The sequence below is a fragment of the Abramis brama genome (genome assembly GCF_963993115.1).
Source record: "Abramis brama genome assembly, chromosome: 11".
Classification (NCBI taxonomy): Eukaryota; Metazoa; Chordata; class Actinopteri; order Cypriniformes; family Leuciscidae; genus Abramis; species Abramis brama.
Window position 1 is genome coordinate 10,834,936 of NC_139973.1, and position 13,617 is coordinate 10,848,552.

Here is a 13,617-nt window from a genome sequence, read left to right on the forward strand (position 1 = left end):
TAGGGCTGCGTTAACAACCATAAGACAGCGAATGGTAAAACTGAAAAAGAAAAAAAGATGCATGTCCAATTTTAGAACACCAACTGTGTTATAAAAATAGTTGATTTATGAAATTCCAATGAAAAACAGCAGTAATGTTAGAGACTATAAAATATCCCTTTTAACTAATTTGGATAGATACAATGGGATTTCACTGGGAATACGCTGACATGTCGGGTTTTTTTTTTTTTTTGTGTACTTGTAGACAAAACATTATAAAGTCCTGAACTGATCATGATGTAATTGTAAGGAACAGCTGCATTTATGTCTTACATGTTGCTGATTGTTAGCCCTAAAATTCAACATTTACCAATGGCACATAGTTCAGTGATATTATATTTTTGGCACAATATGTTCAAATACAGTTATTATTCAACATGAAACTGCAGTTTAAAAAAGACATTAAATAATACCAAGGTTGATTCTGTGGTCTCCCATACCACCTTTGGTATCTCTAAAATGACTAATCTAACAACATCTACTTGTACGAATAATTCAAATACGAAACAATAAATTAAATGAATAAATAAATTGACAGACAGCGAGCTAGATAATTCTAAATTAAATAAATATGTTTTGCCTCATGATTCCTGGCATGATATTTTTTAAGATATAAAAAAATAATTAACATTCTTACCTCTGAATATGCATATGGTGCTTTACATAGCTTTACAAAACATAGATGTACATAAATACACTCTTGGATTCACAGAAAATTGTCACTCTCAGGTTCTCTATATTATCACTTTAGGGACGTGAGAATAGTCGTTTTTATTGTATTTTACTTTCTACTTGAACTATCTACAAATACCCTTTTGGAAAATATTGTTTTACTTTATTTTTCAATGCAAATGACTGCTAAGGACTCAATTTTGGGGAGAGTGAAAAAAAGAGACGGATATAGCTAAATTAAAAAGAACTTGCAATGGTGCTTATAGCTAAAGCTTGAGCAGATACTGAACAAAATAAGCTCATTTTTGGATCAGAATTAGCCTCCCTTTCTATGCGTTTTGCTGGGCCAAAGTCTGGATCTTAGCACTAAAAAAAACCTCTCCATCTCAAAACCACCATAAAGACTATTGATCACATTCTGAATAATTAATTTTAATTGGGTAAACTTTATTTTACCATGCCTTAGTGGGAATTATGAAATTAGGAGAGGCTCAGTTACAATTTAAGAAAGATAAGTGCAAACTGAATTGATCAAATCAATTCCTGAGGATAGAAGAGTCAAGAGGCATTCAAATACGGAACAATTCGCTCTCTTTATCCTTGTTGCAGCCACCACATAGCTATATGGGAACTGAAACAGACAACATGAGAGAAACTGCTGGAGTATCTTTATCATGATGAAGAATGTTCAGTTATTTGAAAACTTGATCTATTTTGATAATTATAGTATTATCTTACATGTGATAATGAAACACTTGTGGTGGTTTCAAGTCCTTTTCTGCTCAAGTGTCGAAATACTATGCTGCCTATACTGAAAAGTAAAGGAATAGTTCACCCAAAAATTATTCATCCTTATATCACTCAAAATATATATTTTTGTTATCCAGCAGGTTGCTGTCTTTCATTTTTGGGTGAAGTATCCCTTTAAATAACCAACAAACCATAAAATGACAAATAACATAAAAAAATAAAGGATTAAGACACTTAGAAACACTGCAGATAGTTTCCTGAATCAAATATTTTTTTCTTAACCCAATTCTTTGGCCCAAAGGCCAGACAGCTACCAAAAAAACATATAATAACCATATGATAAGTAGTTCACTATCATCTCCCAACCTTCCCACACAAAATGTGAGAAAAATAAATAAATAAATGCTCAGTGCTTGGCTCAACAGTTACTATTTCATCAAGCAGCAGTTGGTATGAGTGTAGAAAATGAGAAAATATCGCTTCACGATAATGGTGGGAGGAAAATACCACCAAAACTCTCTTTCCTGAACATTTTCCCTCATTTTTATTCCTGGCATACCTGTAACTCTCTCTCTATCCCTTTTTTCCCCTCTCACAGAGGCAAGTCGGTGCTGTTGTGGCGTGTCTTCCGTGAGGTGCCGTCATCCCGAGGGAGAGCCTTCTGTAGGTTGGACATGGCTGCTGTCTTCTTTAGGTCAATCACGGCATAGCATTCTCCGCGACGGGAAGATGGAGCCGCTGCGGCGGCAGCCATGCCACGTTTGAGGGGAGGAGGTCTCTGTGGTACCTGAGCCCCTCCTCCGTGTCCCGAGCAACCAGAGGGCTCACCCTCCAGGTCCACCTGGATGTAGTTGAGCTGGCGAGAGGGAGGAGGCGGCGGGTGACGGCTATGCTGCTCGCAGGTGGCGCTGCCACGTCCCGCTCGCTGACGTCTGAAGTCGAAGTTGAAAACGCGGTTGGCCCTCTCAGGTGGGTGAGGGTGGGGATGGCAAGCGTGACGAAGACGTGTTGGAGGCTGTAGCTGTTAGAGTTTGCATGCAAGTACATTTCAGTGTTACTAGTCACAGGGTTCCCACACTTTTTGACTAATGACTTTTCCAGATTTTTAAAAACTCCTTTTATACAGATTCAACTCTCAAAGCGCAATACCTAGCCAATTCAATTATTTTAGAGTTGAGCATAAATGTAAAAGTATATGATCACTACATAAATGTTCCTGACTCTGTGACTTTCATGTGATCTTTTTTATATTCATATAGTATCATCATTTTTATAATAAAAAAATATATATATTTCATTTTCAATTTTATTATAGTTCATTGAAATTTGACTTTTGAATTTATATGACTTTTCCAGGCTTTACAATTCCTTGATATTTCCCATTAGATTTGGCATATTCCATACTTTTACTTGCTTGTGCTTTTGTTGACGTACCTGTTTAGTAGTCACAAGTTTTTCCACAATTTTTTTAAAAATCATTTTTTATAGATTGAAGTCTCTAAGAGCAATACTTATTTTTAGAGCTAAACATAACTATAATATACAGTACATTGTTATAGACCATTGTTATACATGTTGAATGTATGAAATTTATCTAATTTGCATGACTTTCCATGCCTGGAAATCCCTATTTTACAGTTCCCTGATATGCAATTAGATTTGGCATATTCTCACAAGCAATATGTATTTGCTTGCGCTTTTGTTTACACACCTGTTCAGTGTTGACATAGTTCTGCAGAGCATCGCGATGAATCCCACCGCCACTCTCCTGATGATATCCGTTTGGGGTTGCGGGCCCTTCAGAATACTCGTACTCATCATATTCTTCTTCCTCTTCCTCCTCGTACTCATCCTCATCCTCGTCTTCATCCTGATCCTCTTCTTCATCACGCTGAAGCGCACGGTATTCCCAAACCGGGGGGAGCGAAGGAAGGTTTTCATAGTTGAGCAACGCGGTGCGCCGATGACCACCAACCCCCATTCCCCGGTCACAGCCATATCCCTGCGGAGGCAGTGAGGAAGCGTGCGTGTGCGTCAGCGGGAGGGAGTGCGGATGTGTATGTGTGCGGGAATCACCGGTGGTGCTGCTACTGCTACTGGAGCCCAAAGACTGAGATTGGGACACAGTGCTCGGACTTAGCCTTTGCCTACGTGCCCCTCGGAGTCCGTTGATATTCTCATATGTCAGCTGGCTTTCTGAGCAAGGCTCCATGCTCGGATGTCGGTGCATTAGATGATGGCAATGGTGATAGGAATGTGTGTTGCACATGTGTACAGACGGAGTCTCCTCTCCTTCTGTTTCAGAGCTGCCATCTGGTGCTCGAAGCGGGTGAGTGACGTGACGGTCTCTGTCTCTCTCCATCAGGTGGCGCTGTGCTGGGGTCGGACCCAACATGAACTTCACCTCCTGGGCTCCAGGCTGGAGGAAGACCTGAGGGTCTTTGTGAGGGTCGTCCAGAGGGCAGCAGTGCAAGCTGGGCTGGCCCGGGACTGGGCCTCCACGTATGGTGGTGGTAGTTGAGGTTTCCGGGTAGGTGGTGGGCCGCACTTCGGGCAGGGAGTGGACACAGTGGCGGCTCGAGAGGTCAGTTTCCATTCCCACTGTATTCACATATGTATGAGTCTGAAAACAAGCGAGAAAGTTTCGTTAGTTGCTATTTAAGTGACTTGCTGCACAATAATAGCCTGGGATAAGTGTTACAGTATGGATATTTTAACACCTGGAAAAAGATGTGTGTGGTGCACAGAATCTGTCCTGTCCATTTATAAATTTAGATCACCTAATTCATTTCAAGCAAAGTAAGTTTTATTATTATTCAAATGTACAAAGGCCTCAAAAGGTTATTTTATTTTTATTTTTTTAATTTAAGCCAAACTTACAAATGCATAAATTGTCAGTGCATTAGAAAATAAATCAACATCAAATAAAGAGGCATTTATAAAATAGAACAAACACACTTTTCAAGCGAAGCTTGTTATAATGTTATGAACTTTAATCTGTGGTTATTCTGCTAGAACCCCTGTGTGATGCTAGTGACCTCATGCATCCACTGGAATTATTTTTTGAGATTAATTGGTTAAGGGTTAGTTCATTCAAAAAGTACAATTCTATCATCATTTACTCTCATGTAGGTCCAATCATTAAAAAAAATTCCACAAAAATTGTTCCGCAGAAGAAAGAAAGTCATACAGGTATGGATCGACATGACGGTGAGTAAATGATAATAAAATGATCATTTTTGGGTGACCTTTCCCATTGCAAAATCAGCTTATTTTTGGAGAAAAGTTCTAGCATTATTTGTTTGGTTTGGTATGTTGTGGCTAAAGCAGTGCTGCTTGTGCGTCCAGATACTTTTTGTGGCTTCTGTATATGTGCACAGGCAGGTGTTTGTTCTCACTTGGTCATCCAGTCCCATGAGGCTGTGTCTGAGGTCGTTGGTGAGAGAGGGCTGTGATGAGTCTGCACTGATTGGGTATCCTGGGTATCCATTAGGAAAACCCTGCATCGGGAACGCAGGGGCTACACAAACAGAACAAAGCACAGTACACTTAAGCAGGTGATATTTAGGTATCCCTCCTATAAAAGTTCTGTTTAAAGCTCTGATTTTGTCGAGCAAGACATAAAAATAAAGTTGTGAGAGACATTTAATGAATGGAGAGATATGCAAATACAGGTGGCTAGGTGTTTAAATGTGCATGCACTTTTTCTACTGATAAAAAAAGCCATACCATTGATGTGACATTAAAATTCATTTACATGTACATATGAAACCCTATTTGTTCAAGTGTGTAGATATTCCAGCTCACTATTGGGTGTCTGTGGAGTTCGAGGCATGTCCATCTCTGGCGCATGCCCGGGCCGGGTCATGATCATGGGCTCTTCCACCACATTGATGCTGTTACACTGCATTAACTCCTGCAGCAGGTTGAAGATCTCTTCTGCACGAGAGCACTTGAATGCAAATATCCCTGTCAAAACGTACAAGAACAACAAAGAAAAATAGTAAATGCATAGGTGGAGTGTCACTTTTATGCATGGGGGAAGGCGCAAAAATATATTGGCACACAAAACATCTAAATCAGGATGACAGCATTAAATTGAACTTAATTTAACAATAACTACAATTAATATAACTAGTATGCACATTCAATTAAATAGCCATATCAACCACCCCCCCAAACAGAGTGCAACAGTCAGGTTCCAGAAGTAAAAACTCATTCACTTTCTCCATAAGGAAACTGATTTTTAACAATAACTTACAAACCTTTATAGACCACATTAGACCTACTGTGAGCTCAGAGGTTGTTAATCAATGGTATATGCTTCAGCAGACATTATTTTAACTTATTTTTAAAATAATAGTGTTTAACAGTTAAATTTATTGTGAAAAAGTACATTACCCTAGCCTGGTTCTACCAGACTCTCGTACATTTCATTTGTACAGAGAGTCTGGCCTCTCTCCATTGACAAGCGTTAACTTCCTTGTAGGCGGGTACTCTGTTGAAGTTTAAAACTATTGGATCTGACCAGAGTCACTCTGGATCTGCCATAACCAATCGCTAACTTTTGGTCGTGACGTATGTCAACTCAAACTAGCGCACGATCTCAACGTCATCGTTCTCAGCCACTCCCTCTGTTCGCTGATTGGACCGGTTAAAAATTGATCGGAGAAAACCAAAGAATACACCACAATCCCAGACGGAGTTACTGAAGGAAAATGAAATTGAGCGGAAGTACGCAGGAGGGCGGAGCCAGGCTAACATTACCCATGATGCTGTATAAAAATTCCACCAATCAGTCGCAACAAGCAAATCGTGCCAAAAGAGCCTCCATGGATCACTCCGAATGACGTTAAAATACTTATTTATATTTATATGCATATTTTGCAATAAACCTAGAATATATTGCTTCTATTGATTTAATCAACAACTTTCATTTAAAGCCATTGAGTACACAGTCTTGTACATTTGTCTTTTTGTCCGATTTTCAAATACTTTTTTGCTTCAAATAAAACTTTGTAACATTGTGTTTCACCTCATAGCTGGTTGTCTTGGTGGCAAAAACGAATGGAAAAATTCTTCCGGAACCGACGCCACTGAAAAAGTGTGCGGATATTAATGTATTACTCTATGAACAAATGTAAGGGGTTCACAGACGGTTTCTGTATTTGCTTTACACACAATTCAGTCTTCCATCTGCATAATGTAGAGGTAAGAATCATCTCACCTTGTCCTGTCTGACACCGACGGCCACTCTCGAAAGAGAAGAGGTTGGAATCGTAACCATATCGCCGCAGGCAAAGGTATGGCCACCGGATGGCGTCACGTTTGCGTGTGTGCAGAATGAGCTCTGTCTGGGTGAGCTCCATGGTTCCTGAGCCCAACTCATTTCCCTCATCGTCCACATTAGTCACCTATCAAACATCACCAGTTATCTCAGATCCAAATGATGCTCTACTAGGCGAACTTAGCAGCTGTTACCACCAAATATTACCACCACAGTACTTTTTTAAAAGGTTTGTTTCTATCAGAAAGTGTGAATACACAGGTGTCTTGTGAAAAGCACCTTGAATTTGTTGAGATGGTTGTCTTGGATAGCGTCTCTGTATAGACAGCTCCAGCAGCTCCCCATAGCTTCAGCAGGCCAGCTGAAACCTTAAACAGGGACAGACGGGTAAGTTATTGCTAGAAATATATGGAGACAGCTAGAAGTTAATAAGCAGGACATTTATAATTTGTTATTTATGCATAAAGAGATGACTGGAGACAAAAAGTACACTTATGCATGCTCACCTGGTCCAGGCCATTAGTGGGAGTGATGCTTGCGTCAATCCCAGAATCCTCTGCTGGGTGTCATGGCGGAAGTGGGGTGTGCTTGTAGGAGCATCCAGGCCCAGTGCACAAATATTTCATTTCTCCTATGAAGCAGAGAAAAAGAAAAGACATGATGTGCAATCCTCTGAGTATACTGTCCTCTTTTTCAAGAACTACTGTGATTAAGACACAGGGAATGAAGTTTATCTGTCTCCTCTGACTCCCACTGGAGAAATAAAACGTAATTACTTTACTGGGAATCTTATTCTCAAGAGAAAAGCTTGCAATTCATGGTTTCACATTCAGCCTATAAGATGTGCACTGATTCTTAAAAAAGATGACTAATAAATGATAACCACATCTTGTATTTCAGGTTCCAAACCCAAACTGCCCAAATATAGAGTACAATGTTTATGCATTGTTGTGTTACTGTGTTTCCCCAGTAACTGTAATAATGCATTATTATATTAAAAACCCATAGGCAAAATTCCAACAGGTGTCATTACTTTCTGTAAGTGTGGAATGACCACTAACTACTATCTAATTCAGTGTAAACATGATTTTAGACCCATTCGTGAACTGAATCTCACGAATCACTTAAAATGAAACACTATAAAACTGTAAATATTTGTGTCCATCAATTAAAAACCAAAGATCAGTTTCTGCAAGTAACAAGTAATGCAAGCTCATCAACACAGCAGTTGATCAGAAAATCACGTTAATTAAAATTTTCATGAGCATGCTGGACCACATCAGAAAATCTCACAATGTATGAATAAAAACAATAAATAAAATAATACCTTTTGTTCTGAAATTATACTACACTTATTATTATTTTGCCATGAATACCTAAAACATGCAAAAATATTTCATTCTTCAAACTTTTTGCTCTGATTCTCTGCATGCTTGTAAAAACTAGAAACGACCATGAAAGAAGAATGACAAATAGAACAAAAAACTTGATGTGTCTAACATTTAAACAGCAGTTTTTCACAAAAATGTCAACTCAAATCCAATTGATATTATAAAAAAATGAGATTAACTACTATATAATGCTAAAATAAAACTTGTATAATTATATTTATTGTCTGCTAATATTAATATCAACATTAACATGACTTAAAATTACTAATCCAGTGCTCACGCTGGTCAATATAGCATCATGAGCATTTAAAACTTTCAATAAAATGAAGCATGCATGATTAAATGCAAAAAGATTAATGCTGGAAGATGACAGAATTTTAAATGTGTGCCTGGCCCTTCAATTGAATTCATGTGCAACTCATTAATAAAGTTTGTCCTGCACATGAAGGCCCAGTCATAAAGTTGCTTTCCACATAACCCCAGACTAACATAGTATTAGTGCCATACAGTGCACAGAAAAAGGAAACTGTGCAATGCAATAAAGGCAGGCTTGGAAATAATGCATTTAATATTTTATCTCTTTTTGTATACTGATAAGTCAGTATATATGAGCATGTCAGTTCATAACATCAGGCCACACAATGTCTCATGCCTCACACAGCAATTTGCACAGTCGAACCTGAAATCCACGTTTGATTCTCTGAGGTCTATCATGCAGGACCAGACGCGTTTGTTACCTGGAAAATTGTGTTTTTTGTCTGTAGTTTATGCAATAAACCAGAATCGTACATCCAGATCTCGTGCAGCAGGTCTTCCGAATAGACACTTAGTGACAAACAGATGCAACTTGAACGTCTAGTAGCACATCACAGCCAAGAACCAGTCGTAAAGAGCGTAGAACTGCTGCACAAATCTGCAGGACTAGCTTTTTAAATGCTAAGACAGAAAAGCAAAGTAGAAGTCGAACCAGTGAAAGCAACACTTGCGGCGTTCATGGAGATGGCTCGCTCGCTACGTTCCAGCCTTTGTATCAACGTTAGTGTTACACGACCACTTACCGTTTGCAGCTGGATGCTAGTTATATGTGTATCAAACACAGCACATTCACGCAAACTAACGAGATGAATGAGAGCAGGATGCGATAGAGCTCGCGCTGTACCAGCAGCATCAAAACACGTTTAGGCTACTGCAGAACAATTCAGCTGCGGTTGCTACTCACATGTTTGGCAATGATTGCAATACGAGACGAGACAGATGAAGGATGCGAACAGCAGTCCACGGCGGATGCTACACCATCGGACTTGGCGGTCGGCGTGGTGGTCGTTTTGATGCTTATTCTAGTGGTTAGACTGAGAAAATAGAACTGCGTGGAAATATTACAATAAAGGCAATTGTTTTTTTCCCCCGTAACGCCCCCTTGCTGCGGCACGGGCCTCTCTTTGACATTTCCCGACCACCAGGGTGAGAGTTCAGGCAGACAACGAGGGCTGCTGGAGCGACAAGAAGGTAGAATATGCTGGAGGACCAGAAGATGTGTTTGAGCATCACACGATGACGTGTTGGCAGCAGCTCTATTTAAATCCACCTTGCTGTCATTTAAGACAGACAAATCAAATTCTTATTGGTTTTATACATGCAGTATTCTGTCAAACAGGTGTTTTTCTATTAGAGAAATGGTTCAAACTTTCATTTCTGAATGGGTTGTAACTGTCTAATATTCATTACTTAGTTTATGATCAACTGTCCGATAGTTTATTGAAGAAGAAGACATTTTTTTTAGGGCCATTTGTATGAGGTGTGTGAAATTCTACGCCAGGTGATAAAAAGACAAGAGAAATATTTTTCATATAGGTTAAAACACATTTACCAAGTTTTTAGAGACTACATATTTGTATTCATACATTTTTGCAAAACACATACCATTTTCTACAAAAATATTTTGTGTGTGTTTTTACCATCAAGTAAGAAGTACTAAAATATTTTCATTGCACCTTAAATACACAGGAAACAGTTTTCTAATATATATATATATATAAAAAATACTGTATATATTTTTACAGATATTATGGATTTTTGAATAACATTTTTGGGGGGTTTCTCTATATACAAAAGATGCATTTTCATTCAAAAGGTTGAGTGTCTGACCTTTTTAAAAAATATATCAGATTCTCAGATCTTTTGTGTTAACTTAAGCATTATATATATATATATTATATTTTTTAACATGTTCTTGGGATATTTTTATTTGAACAGAGAGGTCAAATATCTGAAGTATTTTCTGACATTTAAATTTTTGTTTTATTTATTTAGAAAGCAGGCCCAGAAATGTCTGTCTATGGTTTATACTTTTCAACCTCAGATCATTTTAAAAGAAAAATGCTGTAAACAAAAACTATATTGCTCATTATTACTTCATGCTATAGCTAATGCATTCAATAATTTTAACAAATGAGACCTTATTGTAGTGTTACAGAAATGTGGTATGCTACACTTTGATTTTCATCTATAGCTCATTTTATACTGAGTAGCAGATATGACATTTTTGAATTTCAAAATCCACAGATGATTGCCACAGACATTGCTTTAATCGTAAAAAGCAGTAGATGGCATGACAAAAAGAGAGAACATGTTCAACAGTCTCACAAGAGTCGAGGCTTTGAATGTGGAGGCTCAAAATCATCATGCATCTCAAAACTTTCGGCAGCAGCAGAAGAGAACTCATTGCCGGAGTAAATAGCTCTCTTTCTCTTTCTTGAGCCTGGGAAAGACAGAAGTTCCTCAGAATCAGTGGCTGCTGCTTCCGTGACACAAGGGCTGAGAGACAGCTCGTGCTTGTCCTCTCCCTGCTCTGTGATGGCAGCAATCTCAGTCGGCCCATAGCATTCATCAGCAGAGAGGCCTAATATGTCAAAAATATCCTCATTTGCATGATGGGAAGGTGTCGAGAAATTCAAATCTTCAAGAAGGTCCTCAATCATATCATATAAGGAGGATGGATTCTTTATGTTGCTGCTGTCATCAGCTCTGTTTGTCCCATCCACATCAATGCCAAGATTCTTCACCCTATCCTTTAAGCTGGCAGGCCAGAAGGCTGGTGGAAGGTTGTAAACACCTACCAATTTCATTGGACCAAGCTCCTTAAGATTTGGAGGATCCCAGATCAAATCTAAACATAAAAAACATAAGCAAATATCTCTATCACCTCTACACTGCTAAACTGCAACATTGGTGTGATATTAATGTTAGGAAATTACTTTCAGGCGTGATAACACCACAGTGGGTCTCAATCGCATCAGATCTTGGAAGGGCCGTAGATTCCACCTCATCTCTGTAATACTGTAGTGAGGGAGGAGGTGGAGATGGAGGTGCCATGAAGTCATTTTGGGTCGTGGGGAGTCCTTAAAAATTACACAGTGTAATTTAATGTAACAAGTAAAAATATTTAGATCAGATTGAACTGATGTTGTATGAAATATTATTCAAAAATGTCATTATAATCATAATTCATATAAAATTTATTGCACAGCATTTTGGATGAATGAAAATTATTTTTTCTGTCAAAAATAGCTGGTTTAAAGGTTATGCTCGATAATTTGTTTGGTTTAAATCAATGACATTAAGCGGGAAATCATGTTCTCTTACCATTATACAGGCCTATTTGAGGTGGTGGAATGTAAGAAGACTGCTCATCCTCCAGACCGGACAGGGAACAGTCATAGGAATTCATTGAAAAGTAGATAGTCGTGCAAAAATTGCTCTTAAGTCAAATGTGTTCAACTGAAATTGTCTTTCACCTGCTGTTAGTATGTTTAAAAGAAACATTCCTTAGAATTCCCTTATGATGTCATAAAGGTTAAACAGCTGCAAAATCAAAGTGGCTTTATTGTAATTCCTGCAGTGGCAGGAGATGAAATGATGTACAGTTAAATACAACCAAAAAAAATGCATTTGCACCATATACAGATATAGACAATAAAAGGAATACATTTTTTCAATCATCACTGCCCAAATTAACCCCTTTATTGCATAGACATGAAAATGCACTATCCAAACTTAAATGGTTGTAATTCAAGAATGCTTTGAAATATAGACATAAGGTTGGTCTTGTTTTAAAGAAGACGCGTAGCATATTATTGTAGAAGTGAAAGTTAATGAAATTATGAAAGTTAAATAGAAAATAAGTTTTAGAAGTTTGTTTAGGCCTATGAAAATGTAAAAAAAATTTTTTTTATATTTTATATAAAATATTTATTTTACAAAACATGTTTTACTCTAAAACTGCAAGATAATCAAAGCAAAAAATCTGAACATGTTGTGTTCCAAATGTTAGGTTGATATCTCAAAAAATGAGCTTTCAGTAAGATTTTGTTTGGGCGCAGTACCAAACTTTTCACAAGATGGCGGCCAAGCTTCATTACTGACCATATAAGGGTGCCTTTATTTCCATGTTTTTTTGAGTGATCTGCTGAACCATATTTTTCCATAATATTCATACAATTTATGAAGTAGACATCCTATTCAGAACTGGCATGGGCAGTTTGGCAGTATTTGATTAGAATTCAATCTCTAACAAACACACGCGGAAAGAACACGTGCGTTAGCCTATAGCTCGTCGCTGCATCACAAATGAAGAATCATTTTTTCTTTATATTTAAAACATTTTCAGACCTTTTTTTCCTCAAAAAAAAATGAATGGATGATATCTTTTGAACTCTTGGCATGAAAACAAACTTAGGTTTTTTACCAATCTTTCATGATGTTTCATTTTCATTGCTATTTCAAAAAACAAAAAGGTTTGAATACGCCTATGAAATATTCTTGTTGCAAGTTAATAAATTACTGCTCCTCTGTAATCCATTTAGAAAATCATTCACCAAATATGACAACTAGTTTGTAGCCTAAGCTTTCAAATTATATATAGTTTTGTCAATAATAATATTGTTATTTATAAGTTCTACTGGTTTTTACTAAGATATTGTTTTAACCTAATGGCAAACGTCCCAACGGTGTTACAGTGACAAAATAAAATGTCGTCATCAATCATGAGATTAAACCCATGCTAAACCTCATGTTTTCTGAGATTGGTCTTGATTGCAAACATCCATCTAACTGAATTTTAATGGATTGAAACTGCTTTCACAAAATAAAGACACGGCACACTTGTTAATAAAGCCATGCATGGCCACAAGGAAATTAATAAACAGCTACGGGAGTTCATATAAATGTGCTAAAATAATGAACTTGCAGCAAATGTCAGTTTTGATTTACTACAGAATTGTGATACACAGTATATCAAAATAATGTTTTGAATAAATTACAATATGATATAAACATAAAATCACTCAGTCGCAGTGTGCATGTTAAATATCTACGGGTAAAACATTTGGAAGGTTTAAAAAGCAAATAACTATTTTCTCAAGAAGCAGTCTATTCAACACAGAAGTAGCCTAGAGAGGGAGTCATCTGTAACCTATTCTG

General features: G+C 37.6%; 1 protein-coding gene across 1 annotated transcript; it reads right to left on the bottom strand.

Moving 5' to 3' along the window:
• Positions 1–232: 232 nt before the first annotated feature.
• On the bottom strand, positions 233–9,602 carry frs3 (fibroblast growth factor receptor substrate 3). Its single transcript, XM_084129929.1, has 8 exons — positions 9,359–9,602; positions 7,255–7,379; positions 7,028–7,116; positions 6,689–6,875; positions 5,269–5,430; positions 4,860–4,981; positions 3,173–4,084; positions 233–2,482 (listed from the first exon to the last, which is right to left on the bottom strand). The coding sequence occupies exons 3-8, from the start codon at positions 7,091–7,093 to the stop codon at positions 2,054–2,056; spliced, it is 1,878 nt and encodes a 625-aa protein (XP_083986055.1). The 5' UTR covers positions 7,094–7,116; positions 7,255–7,379; positions 9,359–9,602; the 3' UTR covers positions 233–2,053.
• Positions 9,603–13,617: the final 4,015 nt, after the last annotated feature.